Here is a 15,842-nt window from a genome sequence, read left to right as displayed (position 1 = left end):
CAACAACACGCGCCAGAGTCTGGAACGGCGTCTTCTTATCTGATTATATACCCCCCCTTCTCCGTCGACGAGCCACGCAATCGTTCCGCTTGAGGCCGGACGGTCTCCCAACCGTACGAGTCAGGCCAGGTCCAGCACCAACAGAAGGAAGGGCACGGTCGGCCATCCTATCAGCAGTCTACTGCTTCGCACTTGAAGCGGAAAATTTCTTCTCGTTGCAACCCTCCCTGGCCGGCCTGGGCAGGCGGAAGGGGCCTTCTGTATGACATGACATGACGTGGGGGTCCGCGGAGCCTCAATGATTGGGGGCTCGCGCTCCCTCCCTCCCTTGTTGAACCGTTCCTTCACGAGACATGAACTGGACTGGTTCCAAAGTTCGAGACTGGGGGGGGCAGAGTTGCAGCGGGATGAATCATCGGTGTCTGTCTGGAATTAGGGCAACAGAGGGCAACGACCCCCCGGAACAGTCAGCATCATTCCAGTCGACTTGGGAATCCGCCCGGCCGGCGTGAATATTCTCAGGAAACGAACTCCGAGAGGAAAAGGGAAGGATAAAAATGACGCAGCGAGGGACAGCATGCGCATGCGTCATCTGGCGATGATTGACATCGCATTCTCCACTGCCGTTGCCGTGCCATGGTCTCGTGGCCCGTCTGACATCATTGGCGTCGGGCCCGACGCAGCGTTGGCTGACCGGCTGCGAAGCCCCAACCCTCAACGTCTTTGCCGTTAAAACCATTTCCACAACCTCATCCTCCAGTTCTCTCATCCCCTCCTCCGCAGTCCATCCCACTCCTCCACCATGACTGACCCAGCAAACCCGACCGACGACCCCGTCGCCCAGAGCCCTTCCACCCCGAAACGCAAACCCCGCAAGATCAACCGCAATACTTCCACTCCCGACAAGCCTGACGTGGCACAGACGCCGGAACCCCGCACGCAACCTGATGATGAGGACCCTTCCGCGGAGCCTGAAAAGGCCCCCGAGTCCGCTCCAAAGGACGAGCCAGAGCCAGAGCCCGAGGACGAAACACCCCAGGACACCATGAAGCACGAGGATCCCGATCCGACGGACACCCCCCAGCCAGAGGCCCCTCAGCAGGAGGAATCCGACCCCGAGCCTGAGCCTGAGCCTCAGCCCGCTCCACGCAGAAAGAAGAAGCCCTTGCCATACCGACCCCGAGAGGAGTCGTCGCGCGAACCCAGCGGCCGGGCCGTGGGTCGTCGCGACAGGGCAGCGCCCGACAGCACCGTCCAGCGCCGGTCTCGCCGCCGGCGTCCCGAGCAGGAGCAGCAGCTGGTGCCGCGGCAACAGCCCGTGCCAGAGGGGAGTCTGCTCCCCGAGCGGATCACGAGTTTCAACAGTCTGTCGCAGCCCCAGAGCGGCGGGGATTCCAAGAAGAAGGAGAAGAACGACCAGCTGAGCCTGCGGCTGGATCTGAACCTGGATATCGAAGTGCAGCTCAAGGCGCACATCCATGGCGACCTGACTCTCTCGCTGATGTAAGTATACGTACCGCCCTCTCCCGGCCCGATTCCAGTCACTCGGATGGATGGATTTGATGGCTAACTGCGCTGCGGATGCACAGGAGTTGAATGACGAGCATTAGAATCCGACATGTGTGATGAGATTTCCCAGTTTCCTGTTCCAGCCGGCGTTGCGGGCTGATTCCCTACCTCGTTCAGATGGTTGATGTACATTCCCTTGGGGGCCTTGATGGCCGATACTTTTTTCCTTCGTACTTTATTTGGGCAACAAATTGATCTTTGCAAGTGTCAAACTGGCCGTGGTATAGCTGTGGACCGGTCAGCGTCGTGATTCGATGGATATCGTTCCTGTAGCCATGTCCAACTCGAATGGAGAGCGACCGGCGGTCTCCCCCCGTGGATTCCATACATAGCAGTAATTGGCCACTCTCCTCTTAAGAAGCCCTCGTAAAATGCCACTCGATGCGACCGCCAGAAACCGATCCATCGACCGATCGGCCATCGCATCCCCAAGCCATGACGCGTCCCTCACCCCGTCCGCGCCACGCAGAGGTGACGTCATGCGTGGGGGGATCGCCCGGCCGAAAAGAAAAAGCATCGAGGCAACAAGGATCTCCATTTCAGTCTTCTTACTCATCAAATTGGGCTTGTGGTTTAGGGGTATGACGCTCCATTCGCATTGGAGAGGTCCCGGGTTCGATTCCCGGCGAGTCCATCTTTTTTTTGTTTTTGGTTCGTGTTGGTGTGGGGGAGATCAACTTATCTTTTATTTACTCGTTGATTGATAATGCGACATCCACGATAGGAATGGAGGTTCATCAGCTTAGTTGATATGGAGAGAGAAGAGGGACAAGAGGGACGAGAGACAACCAGAAGAGAAGAGCGAAAGCCCGGTGGAAGCACGTGACCCGGTCACCTGACCGCCGGTTGTCGTCTGCGGTCTCACGCTGTGTCTGCGCGCTATGAGGAGGAGGATCCTTGACGGTGAAATCTGGGTGAAATCTCACATCATGAGCCTCGAACTGTAGGTCTCTTGGGATGGGGGGAAGGAAGAGTCGGGGGGGATGGTGGTCCTGGTCCAGATACTATAGTACTAGTATCATATATATATCTGTATATATATGTATATTATGTGTAGTAGTATATATCTACTTTGTCTATTTGTTCTGGCCTCATGAGCTCACGAGAGGAGAGAACGTCCTGATTCGGGTTCCAAACATGACCATGACCAGATCGCCCGGAGTCCATGGGACTGGATGATTGTACACCAGACGCAGCCATCGGAGGATGATTATATTACATCGAGGGATACCATCATCCCTCTCCGCCTTCCCAACCCGAACAGGAACCTCTGCAGAATCCTCCCCTCACCGCCTCCCGTGGGGGAGAGCGTCCGCCTGGCCTGCCTTTTCAGGCCACCATCAGGCCACCACTCGGTGTCGTCTGGCTTTCCGCATGCGGGGGGACAAACGACTGGTAGAGAGTAAGGTAGATAGTAAAGGAGATAGTAAAGGAGTACGTAGTCCGTCGATGGACCCCGTGGGGCACGTCATTTCGACCCCCTGTCGCTCGGGAAGATCGACTACGGCAGTCTACACGACAGCTCCACAAAGCACCCCGGCTATACATCGGTCGGTCCATTGCAACTCGCGCGGTGATCCTGTCTCTCGGCGGGGGGGACGAGCATGAAAGATCCAAGTCTAAATTAACATTTGTCTATCATCCGGGTCCGACCCAACCAGGGCCAGCGCCACACACACACAAAAAAAAAGAAAGGCAAAGTTTTGAAAAAGAGGGGGCAAATATGTATCAAGAAGAGAAAAAGACCGAACACCGGAACCTACACCACGCACTCCACCCTCGCGGGGCGTGCGCGAAAGAACTCCGTCCGTCGTCACCGTCACATTTACAGAGCAGCCAGGGCGGCGAAGACAGCCACCACGGCGCCCGAGAGGGAGGCGGAGAGCCCGCTGGCACCGCCGGTGTACAGACCGGAGGAGGAAGCGGCGGCCGCGCTGCCGGACGAGGAGGAGGACTTGCCGGAGGTGGAGCTGGAGCCGGAGCCGGAGCCAGAGCCAGAGCCGCTGGAGCTACCGGAGGAAGAGGAGCCGCTGGCAGAGCCGGAGCCGATGGCACCGGCGCCGGACGCAGAGCCGCTGGGCCTCAGGGAGTAGGTGCCGTTGCCGTGGGCGGTGCCGTTGACCCCGGGGCGACCGACGGTGAAGGTGGGCTTGGCCCCGGCGGCGCCGGCGGCCCCAGTGGCGGTGGTGATGACGGCGGGCTTGGAGCCAGCGCTGCCGGAGGCGGAGGCGGTGGCGGAGGCGACGGCAGCGGACGAGGAGGCGGAGGTGGTGGTGTTGCAGGTCAGGTCGAACAGGGGGGTGGTGCTGAGGGTGCTGCCGACGATGCCGAAGCTGGGGTTGGGGGTGGTCGGGCTGGCGTCCTGCAGGATGTACCACCAGGTGTTGGTGTTGCCGAACAGAGGGCAGCCGACCTCATCCCAGTAGATCTTGGCGTTCTCGATGGAGGCGATGGCCTCGCCCTCGGAGTCGCCGCTGACGGGCCACCCGGTCTCGGTGATCCAGACCTCCTTGTCGCCGGCCACGGCCTTGGTCTTCTCGACGGACTCCAGGAACAGGGCCTTGGCGTCGGTGATGGCGTTGGCCATGGTGCTCTGGAAGAAGGGGTAGCCGTCGAAGCCCAGCCAGTCGACCGCCTCGACGACGGCGGCGTTGGAGGTGTTGGCCCACGAGTCCCAGGTGTCGACGTGGCCGATGGGGGCGTCGGCCAGGGAGGTGCCGGCGATGACGGCGCGGACCTCCTTGATGTACTCGACGAGGTCGTCCGGGTTGACACCGACCCCGGCGTCGGCCTCGACACCCTCGACGGAGTTGCGGTACAGATCCTCCGAGCCGACGGAGATACCGACGACGAGCTTGCCGAACTCCTCGCCGTAGGTGGAGATGGCGGACTTGAGGGCGGCGAGTTCGTTGGTCATGTCACCACCGGAGGCCCACAGACCCAGCAGCAGGGAGGTGTCCTGGGCGATGGCGGCGGGGATGGCCTCGATGGGGGTGTCGGTGGTGTAGGCTTGCTGGAAGGGGAGGTCAGCTTCTCGTGTTTGGTCTCTTTCTGATTTGTTTCAGAGGGTGGAGGGAGAGAGAGAGGAGAACGTACGATCATGGTGTAGAGACGGGCGCTGGTGAAGCCAGAGGTGCCGACGAGGGACTTGGCGACCTTGAACTCGGCCTCGAAGTCGGCCTGGAACTTGGAGCTGTCGTCAGAGTACATGTTGCCGTAGTTGAAGCCCTGGTAGGCGGCCTCGGCGGAGAGGGCGAAAGCCGCCAGCTGGGCGAGCTGCATCTTGGAGAGCATTGTGAAGGAGTGTATTGGTTGAGGGATTAGAGAGAGCAGGGGTGATTTCTTCGAAGACAACGAATGTAAGGAACAAGGGAGAGTGAATACCCGAGTTCAGGAGAAGATTCTAAAGAATGGAAGAATAAAGAGGGATGAGGAAGAAACAGAAGAAGAGGAGGAAGAGGAGGAGGAAGAGGAAGAGGAGAAAAGGCGGAGGATAAAGAGTGCCGCGGGCGAGGAGGTGAGTAAGCCCGGCCAGGGGAGACCGATGGATGGACCCAATCCAGGCCAACTCTAGACCCTGCCACGGCGGTGGATTCGCTGGATTGGCCGCAGCCGGAAATTCGGCAGCCCCGTCAGCCTGGACAGCCGCCCAATCAGCAGAGCGGGTGCCTGAGTCGGGCCCACCACGCCACCAGACGGGGGTGGGGCGACGCTGCCACGGTGGCGGCCACATGGGCCAATGAGGAATGTGCCAACCGGGATGGCCCCTCTTCGGTGGGCAGCCTGGGCAGCCAGGAAATTGGCACCACTGGGACGGTGGCACCAGTCCGTTAGTCACGCACCGCAAACGGACTAGCGGGGAGTGGGCGAATGGCGAGCCGGGCTAAAGCCGGTAGTCCCGCGGGAGGCCCAAAAGTGACTCGGGTAAAAATAGTAGTTCGCTATTCTTAGGCAGAGAGATCCTTCCTTGTTCATCATTCTTGTCCATTCTGGATAGTATGTAGTAGTAGTAGTAGTAGTAGTAGTAGTAGTAGTAGTAGTAGTAGTAGTAGTAGTAGTAGTAGTAGTAGTATCCCTCCCTCCCCCTCCCCTGTCCCGTTCCTGCCCCTGCCCCTGATGGTCCGAGTCCGACACCCGCATGCGGTGGGTGTCACCCTGGATCTACTATCTATCTAGGGCATCACGACAGACAAGTTGCGACCAAGGGTCGTAGGCGGGCCAGAGACCCTTTGTCTCGCTGGACAACCGGGAGAGTCATTGTGATGGACAGGTCGGAGGGGGTGGGACTCGGTATTTACTGCAGTGGTGCAGTGGTGCAGCGGTGATGCCGGTCACCTGACCGTTCCTGGAGGTGGTGGATGGTGGATGACGCGGACGGGCGAGACCCGTCGCTCTTGTCTTTTCTTTTCTTCTTCCCCCCGCACTGGCCACCTCCCTTCCTCCCTTCGATTCATTCAGGGACAGCGCCAGGGGAAGAAGGGATGAGTCCGGCGGATTGCCCGTTCCCAGCATCCACTGGCAGGGTGACATCGTGGAATCTCTCCGGTGCAGCACCGCTGCCTCCTTTGATCTATCCAGTGGACATGTCTGTCTGTCTGTCTGCCTGCCGACCCCAACAGTTCCCGCCGCCTCAGGCCTCCGGGCCTCCCCCGGAGCCTGATCAGGCCAACCGCCATCCCCCCCCGGCTGAGTCAGACTCATCCCGTGCGCCGCTCTTCAAACACCCAGGATCGGGAGGATCTGTCATCCCCCATCCTCCATCGTTGGGCTGCCTCTTTCGCAACGAGGGCTCCAGATCGATACCTTCGATGAGAGTGGGCAGGGGTGCAGGGTGCAGGGCATAAGCTGGCCAGGGGACTGTGCTGGGAGGTGGTCCTCCCACAGAAGCCAAAGGGAAGGGAAGGGAAGGGAAATCATACCAGAGGGGACAGAGGGAAGGACTGAGCAGATGAGAAGGGTCATCCTGGAGCTTCGCGTTTCGGATCCGCTATGTTGGATTGGGGCTGTCAATGGCAACCCTCTCTCCACGCCCCGAAACCGAATTGGCCCCCATGCGGGCGGGTGGCTGAGGCAGCAGGAGGGAAGGTTGCCCGCGGCTCAGTTGCTCCGGTCAGCCTTGGGGATCGATCGTACTTAAGAGTCTCGTGTCTGGTCGGGACCTGTTCAGAGTGCCAGAATCGGTCGAATATGATGACCACCGGATGAAGGTGACTCGGATGGTTCTGTCCGGATCGACCGCACCACCAACATGCCACGCACTGGAACTTAGCGTCCGATACGAGCGTCGGATTCGCCATCGTTCACCGACTCGAGCTTCGAGGGCGGAGATGCCAGCCATCGATCAGGTGCGGTTCTCCGTCCCTCTGAGTTGTAGTGCAGTTCGACAGTTTCCCGGCAGATGAACATGACCTGAGAGAATCGTCACCTGTTTCTCAATGGTGATGGGCTGTGCCAGCCACATTTCACCTAACAGGTACCCGGGTACCGAAGGAGGTGCGATCTGGAAGATATGCCTGGCCTCCCGGTTCCTGACCAGAGGGTCCTACAGTCTGAAGTAGACACCTCAACACCGTTGTGTCACCGGGTAGTTTCCCCGGGTACGATGGTTGACTGGGGTTGATATCCCCGACGGTCAGCTCAGCCATCCAAGGCGTATATTCCCAGTCCTTCATTCTGCTTGGATGGAGGTGATGGCTGATCCGATCGTAGTAAACATATCGGCATCGTACTCACGATGTGCTTTTCCCGGCCAGTCAGTCCACCAGTTCCTCGCTGGACCGTTCTGAGGTCCACCACCGGTGATTTGTTGAAGTACCGCCCAGCTGAAAAGGCAATCCTGGCCGTTCGAGTCACCCGAACTGGATTGGCCTTCAGGCCGGGCGACCGCACTGGACGTAAGAATTAACCGTGAGTGTTACACGATGCTTCGATCGAGTACCGACAGCAGGAGCCCGGACGCGGCATTCCTCGGCCCACAGGATGACCTCGTTACACACCTCAAGCCTGCGGGGTGGGCAGGGTCTTCACAGATCATCGCTGGGTCCGTCCGTCCCTGCAGATCAGGCATACTGGGCCCGACCGGGGCACTTGGTACGGCCGTGGTGGTCGATTGTGTCTGACATGATCGCCCGAGTCGGTCCATGTCGACATCCGCATGCATGCGAACCATGAGGGTCCGACGTCTGACGCCGCAAACACAAAATGAAAAGCCCAACTGTCATGTGCCGTTGAAAGCCGCGCGGTCTGATGTAAAAGTGATGGAAATAAGACCGTGGATGGCATCATGATGCCGGCATTCCCTCTCCCAGGGTCAACCACCCCCGGTACCGTAAATGCCTCTCTACATCGAGCTGGCAATGGGGGAAAAACGCGTGGCCTGGTGGCAGGGTCCCGATATAAAACTCGAGGCTGCCAGTCTGCAGCACCCATCCTCTGCAACCCTCCCAAGCGTCAGACAGCGTCTTACCAAATCCGAGACTAACCATGTCGTGCCCACGCATTCTTGGCCTCCTGGTCCTTGCCCTCTCCGGCACTGTCCTGGGCCAGATCGTCGACGGCGGCAAGTATGATGTCCCGACGGCCGGACCGCCTGCCAGCTTCTTCGCCGCGGCAACGACGCTGCCCGTCGCCACACTGCAAACTGCGGCTGCCCGGGCGAGCATCGTGCCCCCCAAGGCTGTCTACCCCGTGAGTCGCGAGAGCGGCGCCCCCCTGTCGACCATCCACAGTGACTGGGTCCGATTCAACCAGGTAGGCGCATGTCTGACCCGTGTGGACGACCGAACTGACGACTCAGGGTGCCGCGCTCAGCTGGGTGGCGGACATGGACGTCGACTGCGATGGCAAAGACTGGAAGTGCACCGTAAGGGAGAGCTTTGCAACGGAATCGCAGCCCCCACTGACCGGCCAGGCAAACGGCGATGGCCAGCCGCAGACCAACTGGGGCGCGTTGGCCGCCTACGAGGTGCCCTGGATCGTCATCCCCGACCAGTTCCTCGTGGCCAACACCAATCTCCTCCCGGGCAACAACGTGGCGGCCGTGATATGGTGAGTATGCTGAACACGAACCCGATGTGTCCGGACCTCCCAGGGAGCCCTCAGCGAGGAGTTCTCCTTTTGCCCCAGTGGCCTTCCGTCGCGATGCGTCCAGGCTGACCTTCCCAGCAACGGCAAGATGTTCTACGGCATCCTGGGGGACTCGAACGGCGACAACCCCCAGATCACGGGCGAGGCCTCGTGGGTGATGGCCCGGACCTGCTTCCCCGATGAGGGCCTCAGCGGCGGCAAGGGACACACGGCCGCCGACGTCACCTGTAAGACCAGACGGACCCTGGCGATCTGGGCTGGATTGTGCTAACAGATAGAACCAGACATCGTCTTCACCGGCAACAATGCCGTGCTGCCCCCCAGCGCCCTGAACCGGAACTACCTCACCAACTTCGGCACCCTGCGCGCCATGGGCGACAAGCTGGTGGGGGATCTTGTATCCAACCTGAAGCTGTCCCCACGGAACTCGACCCCGACCACCCTGGTGTCCCGCGCCACTCCCACCGAGGGTATGTCGACTTAGTCCCGGGTGTTTATCGCCGATTCCACAGAGGTACCTTGCTCACTGACGACTGCATTCGGCCTGCGACCATGGAGTTGCAGCTGGCCGTTGACGATTGCTGCCTGACCGGCGAGGCGTACCAGATATTAAAGCGAATGTCACCATCTAGCTAGCGAGTCATTTAGGAATCTACCGTACTCCGATGATCCCACGTTCACTGAAGCCTGACATGAGCTGACAGTAGACAGTAACATACCCGGAATCTCAATACAAAAAGGTAAGAGGTGGTCGACCTGGTCGAGCCGGGTTGGATACCTCCCCCACAACGTAGAGAGACATCTGGTGCAAAGACACCCAAAGCAGCAACCGAACGGCTGTCCCGATCTGCATTCAACATCGGCAAAAAAAACATACAAACAGGAGGGATTCGCTGGTGGTCACCCACCCAACTACTAACCTCCCGGCGTGTGGCTTAAGTACGGCTGAGCGGACGGGAAGCCCTGTTCTCCACACCCTATGGTCGTATGTATCAGGAAGAAGGGTAAATGAGGTTGTATAGAGCGGTTCGAAAAGAACGGGGGGCGAGGAGGACCCCTTGGGGATGATTTTGAGGAGAGCGACCGGGCGAAGAATGCATCAACGGGAACGGAGCGGGAGAATGGATACTTTCCCGGTTCGAGCGTGGGCTGGGATGGCCTCAACACCGACAATATCACAGGTCCTGGCCTGCAGCCGCATAGCGTACGCGCCGTGGAGGGGCTCTGAAGCAATTCCACCGAGAGCAAGGTCCGAGTGATGTCGATATGGTGGAGTCATCGGGGATAATGCTGGCACTGCTGGCACTCCAAGCACGGATCCACCGCATCGGACGGATATTCGTTCACCAGACGAAGCCAGTCGGATCCACTTGTCTTCACCCAGGTTGTCTGCAGGCCGCACTGACACGTCGGCCTCGAGATCTCTCCAATGCAGACGTCGCGCCATGGATGGATACTCCCGATCGGGACCCCGGACACCAGGCGTGCTTCTGGCCTGATTGGACAGGGCGGAGCGATGAAACATCGTATCTGCAGCGGTCGATTATCAATCTCGTGGTAATAATCGGACGGCGGCTGTTGTGACATCCGGATCCACAGCTGAAGGATCTCAGGCTGTCTGGCTTGTTCTCTTGGCGCCCTCTGCCCGAGTCCCGCAAGCCCTAACTAAGGGAGTCAGTCAGTCACTCTCTCCACTGCAGCATTCCCATTTCCGTCACCCCGTCACGGTCCTACTCGATCCAACCCGAGTTCTGACCATCTAGATACGGCCTACAGTCTACACCCACCGCCGCGGCCATCAGCAACAACAGCCCTACCCGCGGGGCTGTGGCACCCGTCGCAAGTGAAACGCCGAAGCCCTGAAACCGAGTCAGTTGCGTGTGCCGCCCGTCTCCCTTTTCGGGCCGCTGATTGGCCCCGGCTGGCATGCGGGTTTCTGGTTGATGAAGCCACAGGAGATGACAGGAAGCGACCCGAAATGACAGGCCCTATCTAACAGGCCATGGCGGCAGAGGGACTGGCCCTCGAGGGTCCGCCAGGATCCGGCCTCACGGACCTGTCGCCAAGAGGTTGATTGCGAACGGTCCTTTCATCTCGCCTCCTCGCCCTCCATCCCATCCTATTTTTATATTTTGATGCTCGCCTTCGCTCCTCTCCTCGAGTCGGCTCTGATCTGATCTCTTTCCATTCTGTCTTCGACTCGTCCTTCGTTTCTCCATCCCTCGTTTACCTTCCTTCATTTGCTTTGCGTGGCTGGTCCACTGTTGACGGCATTCCACTCGTTGTCTCCGCAAGCCGGAATTCCCTTCTCTAGACACTTTTCTTTTAGATCTTTCTTTTGACTTTCCTTACCTAACTCGGAAAATTCCAAAAAAAAAAAAAAGAGATCAACCACCGCCAGCATGGATTCCCTCTGGTATGAGATGCTCAACGACACCCTCTGCTACGCCAACCTCTGGGCCTTGGCCTGCCTGATCGCCCTCGTGTTCACCTGGCAGGTCTCCCTGCGTATCGCCGCCCACCTGCGTCGCCTGGCCAGCTTCACCGACTCGCGCCAGCTCTACCACCGCATGCCCCGGCCGCGCATGGCCTGGCTGAAGCGCCATCTGTTCGATGCCCCGCTGCTGCGGACCCGGCACAACCGCGAGTGGCAGCTGTCGTCCGCCGTCAACATGGGCACCTTGCCCGGCCGCTTCCATGCCCTGCTGCTGGCTGGGATCGTCGCCATGAACGTCGCTCTGTGCACCAACACCGTTCCTTACGGGGATAAGGAGTCCACCGTCGCCGAGCTGATCCGCAACCGCGCCGGCTTCATGGCCACTGCCAACCTCTTCCCCCTGCTGGTCATGTCCGGCCGCAACAACCCGTTGATCCGCCTGCTGGGCGTCTCCTTCGACACCTGGAACCTGCTGCACCGCTGGCTGGGGCGCATTGTCGTGCTGGAGGCCTTGACTCATGTCATTGCGTGGGGCGTGCCCAAGGTGCAAGAATGTAGGTCGGACTGTCCATAGATGGCGGACTCCCTCTAACGTGGCACAGACGGATGGGCAACGGCTCTCGGGACCCTGAAGAAGCCATTCATGTTCAACGGTTTGATGGTGAGTCCTCTTCGAGAAATGAGGGAGGACAAGAATAACTGACATGGAGGTGTGTAGTGCTTGATAGCCCTGTTGGTCATACTCTGCCAGTCGCCCTCTCCCATCCGCCACGCCTTCTACGAGACCTTCCTGCACCTGCACATCGCTCTGGCCTGCGTCGCCGTGGGATTCATCTGGCATCACGTCTACCGCTACTCCTGTCGCTACTACTTGTACGCCGCTGTGGCGTTCTGGGCTTTCGAGGTATGCACCCTGACACCCCCCCTTGAAGGACGAGGAGAGGGTCGAGAACCAGAGCCAGAACAAGCTAACCCGACCTCCTAGCGACTCACGCGCTTCGTCATTCTGGGCTACCGCAACTACCGCGTTGGCCACCGCACCACGGCTTACCTCGAAGCCCTCCCCGGCGACGCCGTCCGCGTCACCCTGCAGCTGGCCCGGCCCTGGACCTTCGCCCCGGGCCAGTACTGCTTCATCTACATCCCTTCCATCGGCGGGTGGACCTCGCACCCCTTCTCCATCGCTTGGGGCGAGACCGGCCCGTCCTTCCCGGGCTCCTTCAACGAGAAGGTCCAACTGGAGACGGGAGACGACATGGTGCTGGAGGACCTGAATTCGCGCAAAGCCTCGTCCATCTCCCTGCTGATCCGCCGGCGCACCGGCTTCACCGATCGCCTGTATCGCAAGGCCGAAACGCATGCACGCCTGCAGATGCCCCCGGATAACATCGGGCACCCCAATGGGATGGGACCGGCGGGGGGACGTCCCCCGTCGACCGACTTCCGCGCCACGCCCCTCAAGGTGTCCGCGCTCGTCGAGGGCCCGTACGGGGACCTGCACAGTCTCGACTCGTACGGCACGGTGATGCTGTTCGCGGGCGGCGTGGGCATCACCCACTGCCTGCCCTTCATCCACCACCTGGTGCAGGGCCACAGTGACGGGACCGTGGCGGCGCGACGCGTCACCTTGGTCTGGATCATCCAGTCGCCCGAGCATCTGGACTGGATCCGGCCGTGGATGACCACCATCCTCGGCATGGAGGGCCGACGCGACGTGCTCCGCATCCAGCTCTTCATCACGCGGCCACGCAATCCGCGCGAGATTAGGAGCCCCAGCGAGACGGTGCAGATGTTCCCGGGGCGGCCGAACGTGGACACGCTGCTGCGCATGGAGGGGGAGCACCAGGTGGGCGCGATGGGGGTGATGGTGTGCGGGAATGGGGCGCTGAGCGATGATGTGCGCCGCGCGTGTCGCCAACGGCAGGGGGGGTACCAGCTGGACTTCATCGAGGAGAGCTTCACCTGGTGATTCTTCTGATTGATGCCAGGCCAGTGGAGCTCTGAAGCACTCCCGGCAGCTCCCGCACTTTCTCGTCGTATGTCATGGCTCTGCCTTTCCCTGCGGCGTGTATCGTCATCAGTTAGCCCGTTTATAGTGTGGACAATGTAGCACCGTGGAGAATTATATGGTGATCTACGTGATCATTCCCGACAATGTACCCAGTGGATCGACAGTATATTTCCCGACTATGCGACTGCTGGGTGAACCGACAGACCTAGACAGCATTGCATTCCCACTGGCCTCCAAACACGGAGACGAGTGCCGCAAAAGAGCAACTCCAACCCCCGATTCGACAGCAGAACCCTAAAACACACGCCATGGACGGTCCTCCACAGATGGAATCCAAATGAGAAAATCACCCCTCCCCATCCCCATCGACTCCCTTCCTCGCCAGCCGCTGCATCTCCACCGTCCCCTCACAGACATACCCTGGAAAAGCCCTCGTCGGCACCCCCGCGGTGAGCATCTCGTCCAGCTCCTCGAAGGACCGCCCCTTCGTCTCGGGCAGCTCGACGAACAGAACCCCCAGGCTGATCGCCCCCAGCCCCGCGAAGATCCACCCGATCAGCCCTCCCAGGTCCGCCTCGTCGGAGTTGTACAGGTACGGCATCACCACGTTCCACACCGTCGAGAAGAAGTAGTTGAAGGTGAAGCCCACGGCCAGCGACTTGGCCCGGAGACGCACGGCCGACACCTCGCCCGCGATGGCCATGGCAGGCCCGATGGCGGGGCCATAGACCCACCAGGAGAGCTCGAGGAAGATGCCGACGACCCTGGAGGGGAGTGTGAGGAATCCGGGACAGATGGACGAATAGATCGATGGATCTAGAACGGGATAGACTCACCACAAGGCCGGACTCGAGTGGGGGAAGCACCCTGCGATGCCCATCACCGTGAACAGACCCGTCGACAGCCCGATGCCGAACAGGATCAGTCGCCGCCGCCCGCACACCGTCATCAGGTAGCCCGTCACCAGCGAGCTGGCGATGCCAAAGGCGATGCCGATCTCGGTCATCATGCCCGTCTTGGCCGACGACATGCCCGCCTGCACCAGGAAGTACGGCCCGTTGGTCATGAAGCTGGACCCGATGACCTGCGACAGCGCGTTGCAGTACAGGATGATCCGCGTGCGGCGCCAGTTGGTGCCGCGGAAGCAGTCGCGGAAGCTGGATTCGCGGGCCGCCTGGGTGCGCAGCTGCTCCTCCGTGTGGGTGCGCACGATGTCGTCGAGGAGGATGACTGCCTCGGAGGCCTGGTGGCCAAGTCGACGCAGCATGCGGCCGGCCTGGTCATGCTGGCCGTTCATGACGAGAAAGTAGGGCGACTCGGGCATGAATGGGAGGAAGAGTAGGATGACGCCGGGCCAGACCCAGCCTGAGGCGAAGAGGACCTGATTATCCGTTCAGTGGGACGATGCGGTGGTGGTGGTGGTGGTGGGGGGGGATGTCAAAAAGACAGACCTTGTACGCGGCATCGCTGGCCATCGACATGCGCGGCAGGGCGACGGAGGCGGCGATGAGATACCCGAGATTCTACCCGGCGATATCAGTTCTGGGGAAGCGTCTGATGGACCCTGATCATCATATCGAGTGGTGACACGCACCATGCAAAATGTAAACCCCGACAGAGCAATGCCACGCAGCTCCAGCGCCGTCACCTCGGAGATATACGTCTGACCCGTGGTCAACGCCAGCCCCAGCGCCAGCCCATTGACGATCTTGCCGGCGAGAAAGGCCCCCGGGGTGGCGGCCGTGTAGACGACGGCGATGCCCGCGGCGGACAGACACGCAGCCACCAGGAAGGCCGCGCGACGGCCGAATCGGTCCTGGAGAGGCCCCGCGGCGGTGGCGCCCAGCATGGTGGCGACTTGCGAGAGGGCATTCCACAGCGACTGCCAGTAGGCGGGGATCACGTAGGCCCCGGCGGTCCAGGTGCCAAAAGTGGTCCTGTGGGGAGGAGGAGGAGGAGGAGGGGGAGGGGTCAGTCAATCCGACAGACAGACTGACAGACAGACAGGAAGACTCACTCGAACGCGGTCATGGACAAGGCCAGGGAGAGCACAAGGTTGTCGAAGCCGTACATCAGGGCCCCGATGTTGCCGTACAGGCAGAACAGCACGACCCACGGGTTGTCGCGCAGGGCGTCCCACGTGGAACGGGGGGGAGACGAAGCATCCCCCGTGGCATTGGCATTAGCATTTGCATTCTCGTCAACCACCTCATGATGGCTGGTCTCGGACTTGTGGTCAGTCGACATGGTGGGGAGTGTGCCTCGACAGACCGTTCGGTCAGGGTAGAGGTCGCAGAAGAAGGGGACCGCATCGGGGGAGACTCGCGGAGAAATATGAACGTGCAAAACGGGCGTACCCCACGGGGAACCCGGTTCATGCATGTGCAGGGGCCTCGTTCCCAACTTCCTGGGGCGTGTGCCCTGTGCCAGGTTTCGAACGGAAATGCCGGGCTGATGAGGATCGTCGGGTCAGCCGTGGCCCCAGGGGATCGGCAATCCCGAAAACAAGGACGATCCCCGGGGTAATGCCCCGCGAGGGGGGGGTGGAGCATACGAGGAGGGATCGTCATGGTGATGATGATGATAATGATGGTGGTGGTGGTGGTGGTGCGGCTAGCCCTAACTGGGTCTACAGGATACAGGTTACATCTCACGGCTCACAGCTTGCAGTTCACGTTCAGACTTCGGACTTCATTCACGCTCCAATATAAACCATCTACTGCCACCCTATATCTATGT

At 60.3% G+C, this 15,842-nt stretch overlaps 7 protein-coding genes and 1 non-coding gene across 8 annotated transcripts; 5 read left to right on the top strand and 3 right to left on the bottom strand.

Annotated features, from left to right (window-relative positions):
• Positions 1-801: 801 nt before the first annotated feature.
• On the top strand, positions 802-1,729 carry BO70DRAFT_363942 (uncharacterized protein; the record flags this gene model as incomplete). The annotated part of the gene is made up of 1 exon (XM_025543684.1): positions 802-1,729. A coding segment is annotated over one exon (701 nt), but the record flags the coding sequence as incomplete, so codon positions are not given.
• A 402-nt stretch (positions 1,730-2,131) lies between these two features.
• BO70DRAFT_t234 lies at positions 2,132-2,203 on the top strand. The gene has a single exon. It is a non-coding gene; the product is annotated as a tRNA-Ala (tRNA).
• An 817-nt stretch (positions 2,204-3,020) lies between these two features.
• bgt2 (GPI-anchored beta-1,3-endoglucanase EglC) lies at positions 3,021-4,932 on the bottom strand. Its single transcript, XM_025548874.1, has 2 exons — positions 4,666-4,932; positions 3,021-4,582 (listed from the first exon to the last, which is right to left on the bottom strand). Exons 1-2 carry the CDS (start codon positions 4,861-4,863, stop codon positions 3,395-3,397), a joined length of 1,386 nt encoding a protein of 461 aa, XP_025397326.1. The 5' UTR covers positions 4,864-4,932; the 3' UTR covers positions 3,021-3,394.
• A 904-nt stretch (positions 4,933-5,836) lies between these two features.
• Positions 5,837-6,494, top strand: BO70DRAFT_95040 (uncharacterized protein). The gene has a single exon (XM_025548871.1). It carries the CDS (start codon positions 5,928-5,930, stop codon positions 6,411-6,413), a length of 486 nt encoding a protein of 161 aa, XP_025397325.1. The 5' UTR covers positions 5,837-5,927; the 3' UTR covers positions 6,414-6,494.
• Positions 6,495-6,949: 455 nt separating this feature from the next.
• Positions 6,950-7,362, bottom strand: BO70DRAFT_95058 (uncharacterized protein). Its single transcript, XM_025548873.1, has one exon. It carries the CDS (start codon positions 7,239-7,241, stop codon positions 7,032-7,034), a length of 210 nt encoding a protein of 69 aa, XP_025397324.1. The 5' UTR covers positions 7,242-7,362; the 3' UTR covers positions 6,950-7,031.
• A 533-nt stretch (positions 7,363-7,895) lies between these two features.
• On the top strand, positions 7,896-9,236 carry BO70DRAFT_95044 (glycoside hydrolase family 75 protein). The gene is made up of 4 exons (XM_025548872.1): positions 7,896-8,319; positions 8,366-8,616; positions 8,734-8,882; positions 8,940-9,236. Exons 1-4 carry the CDS (start codon positions 8,053-8,055, stop codon positions 9,137-9,139), a joined length of 867 nt encoding a protein of 288 aa, XP_025397323.1. The 5' UTR covers positions 7,896-8,052; the 3' UTR covers positions 9,140-9,236.
• A 1,778-nt stretch (positions 9,237-11,014) lies between these two features.
• BO70DRAFT_381084 (ferric reductase family protein) lies at positions 11,015-13,245 on the top strand. The gene is made up of 4 exons (XM_025545440.1): positions 11,015-11,646; positions 11,695-11,753; positions 11,811-11,996; positions 12,078-13,245. Exons 1-4 carry the CDS (start codon positions 11,058-11,060, stop codon positions 13,059-13,061), a joined length of 1,818 nt encoding a protein of 605 aa, XP_025397322.1. The 5' UTR covers positions 11,015-11,057; the 3' UTR covers positions 13,062-13,245.
• Positions 13,227-15,350, bottom strand: BO70DRAFT_372612 (MFS general substrate transporter; the record flags this gene model as incomplete). Its single annotated transcript, XM_025544862.1, has 6 exons — positions 13,227-13,308; positions 13,523-13,867; positions 13,940-14,484; positions 14,555-14,626; positions 14,698-15,040; positions 15,121-15,350. The coding sequence occupies 6 exons, from the start codon at positions 15,348-15,350 to the stop codon at positions 13,227-13,229; spliced, it is 1,617 nt and encodes a 538-aa protein (XP_025397321.1).
• Between the last annotated feature and the right edge of the window lie 492 nt (positions 15,351-15,842).

The sequence above is a fragment of the Aspergillus heteromorphus genome (genome assembly GCF_003184545.1).
Source record: "Aspergillus heteromorphus CBS 117.55 chromosome Unknown BO70scaffold_21, whole genome shotgun sequence".
In the NCBI taxonomy this organism is placed as follows: domain Eukaryota; kingdom Fungi; phylum Ascomycota; class Eurotiomycetes; order Eurotiales; family Aspergillaceae; genus Aspergillus; species Aspergillus heteromorphus.
The sequence above is the reverse complement of the archived record's forward strand: the minus strand, read 5'-3'. Positions and strand labels throughout refer to the sequence as shown.

Excerpts from the sequence above, each read along its gene's own strand:
- bgt2 (XM_025548874.1), bottom strand. The coding sequence starts at position 4,863 with ATGCTCTCCAAGATGCAGCTCGCCCAGCTGGCGGCTTTCGCCCTCTCC. Across the intron at positions 4,583-4,665 it reads CCCGTCTCTACACCATGATC|CAAGCCTACACCACCGACAC; the intron begins GTACGTTCTCCT and ends CTCCCCTTCCAG.
- BO70DRAFT_95040 (XM_025548871.1), top strand. The coding sequence starts at position 5,928 with ATGGTGGATGACGCGGACGGGCGAGACCCGTCGCTCTTGTCTTTTCTT.
- BO70DRAFT_95058 (XM_025548873.1), bottom strand. The coding sequence starts at position 7,241 with ATGAAGGACTGGGAATATACGCCTTGGATGGCTGAGCTGACCGTCGGG.
- BO70DRAFT_95044 (XM_025548872.1), top strand. The coding sequence starts at position 8,053 with ATGTCGTGCCCACGCATTCTTGGCCTCCTGGTCCTTGCCCTCTCCGGC. Across the intron at positions 8,320-8,365 it reads ACTGGGTCCGATTCAACCAG|GGTGCCGCGCTCAGCTGGGT; the intron begins GTAGGCGCATGT and ends CTGACGACTCAG. Across the intron at positions 8,883-8,939 it reads CACGGCCGCCGACGTCACCT|ACATCGTCTTCACCGGCAAC; the intron begins GTAAGACCAGAC and ends AGATAGAACCAG.
- BO70DRAFT_381084 (XM_025545440.1), top strand. The coding sequence starts at position 11,058 with ATGGATTCCCTCTGGTATGAGATGCTCAACGACACCCTCTGCTACGCC. Across the intron at positions 11,647-11,694 it reads CGTGCCCAAGGTGCAAGAAT|ACGGATGGGCAACGGCTCTC; the intron begins GTAGGTCGGACT and ends AACGTGGCACAG. Across the intron at positions 11,997-12,077 it reads TGGCGTTCTGGGCTTTCGAG|CGACTCACGCGCTTCGTCAT; the intron begins GTATGCACCCTG and ends CCGACCTCCTAG.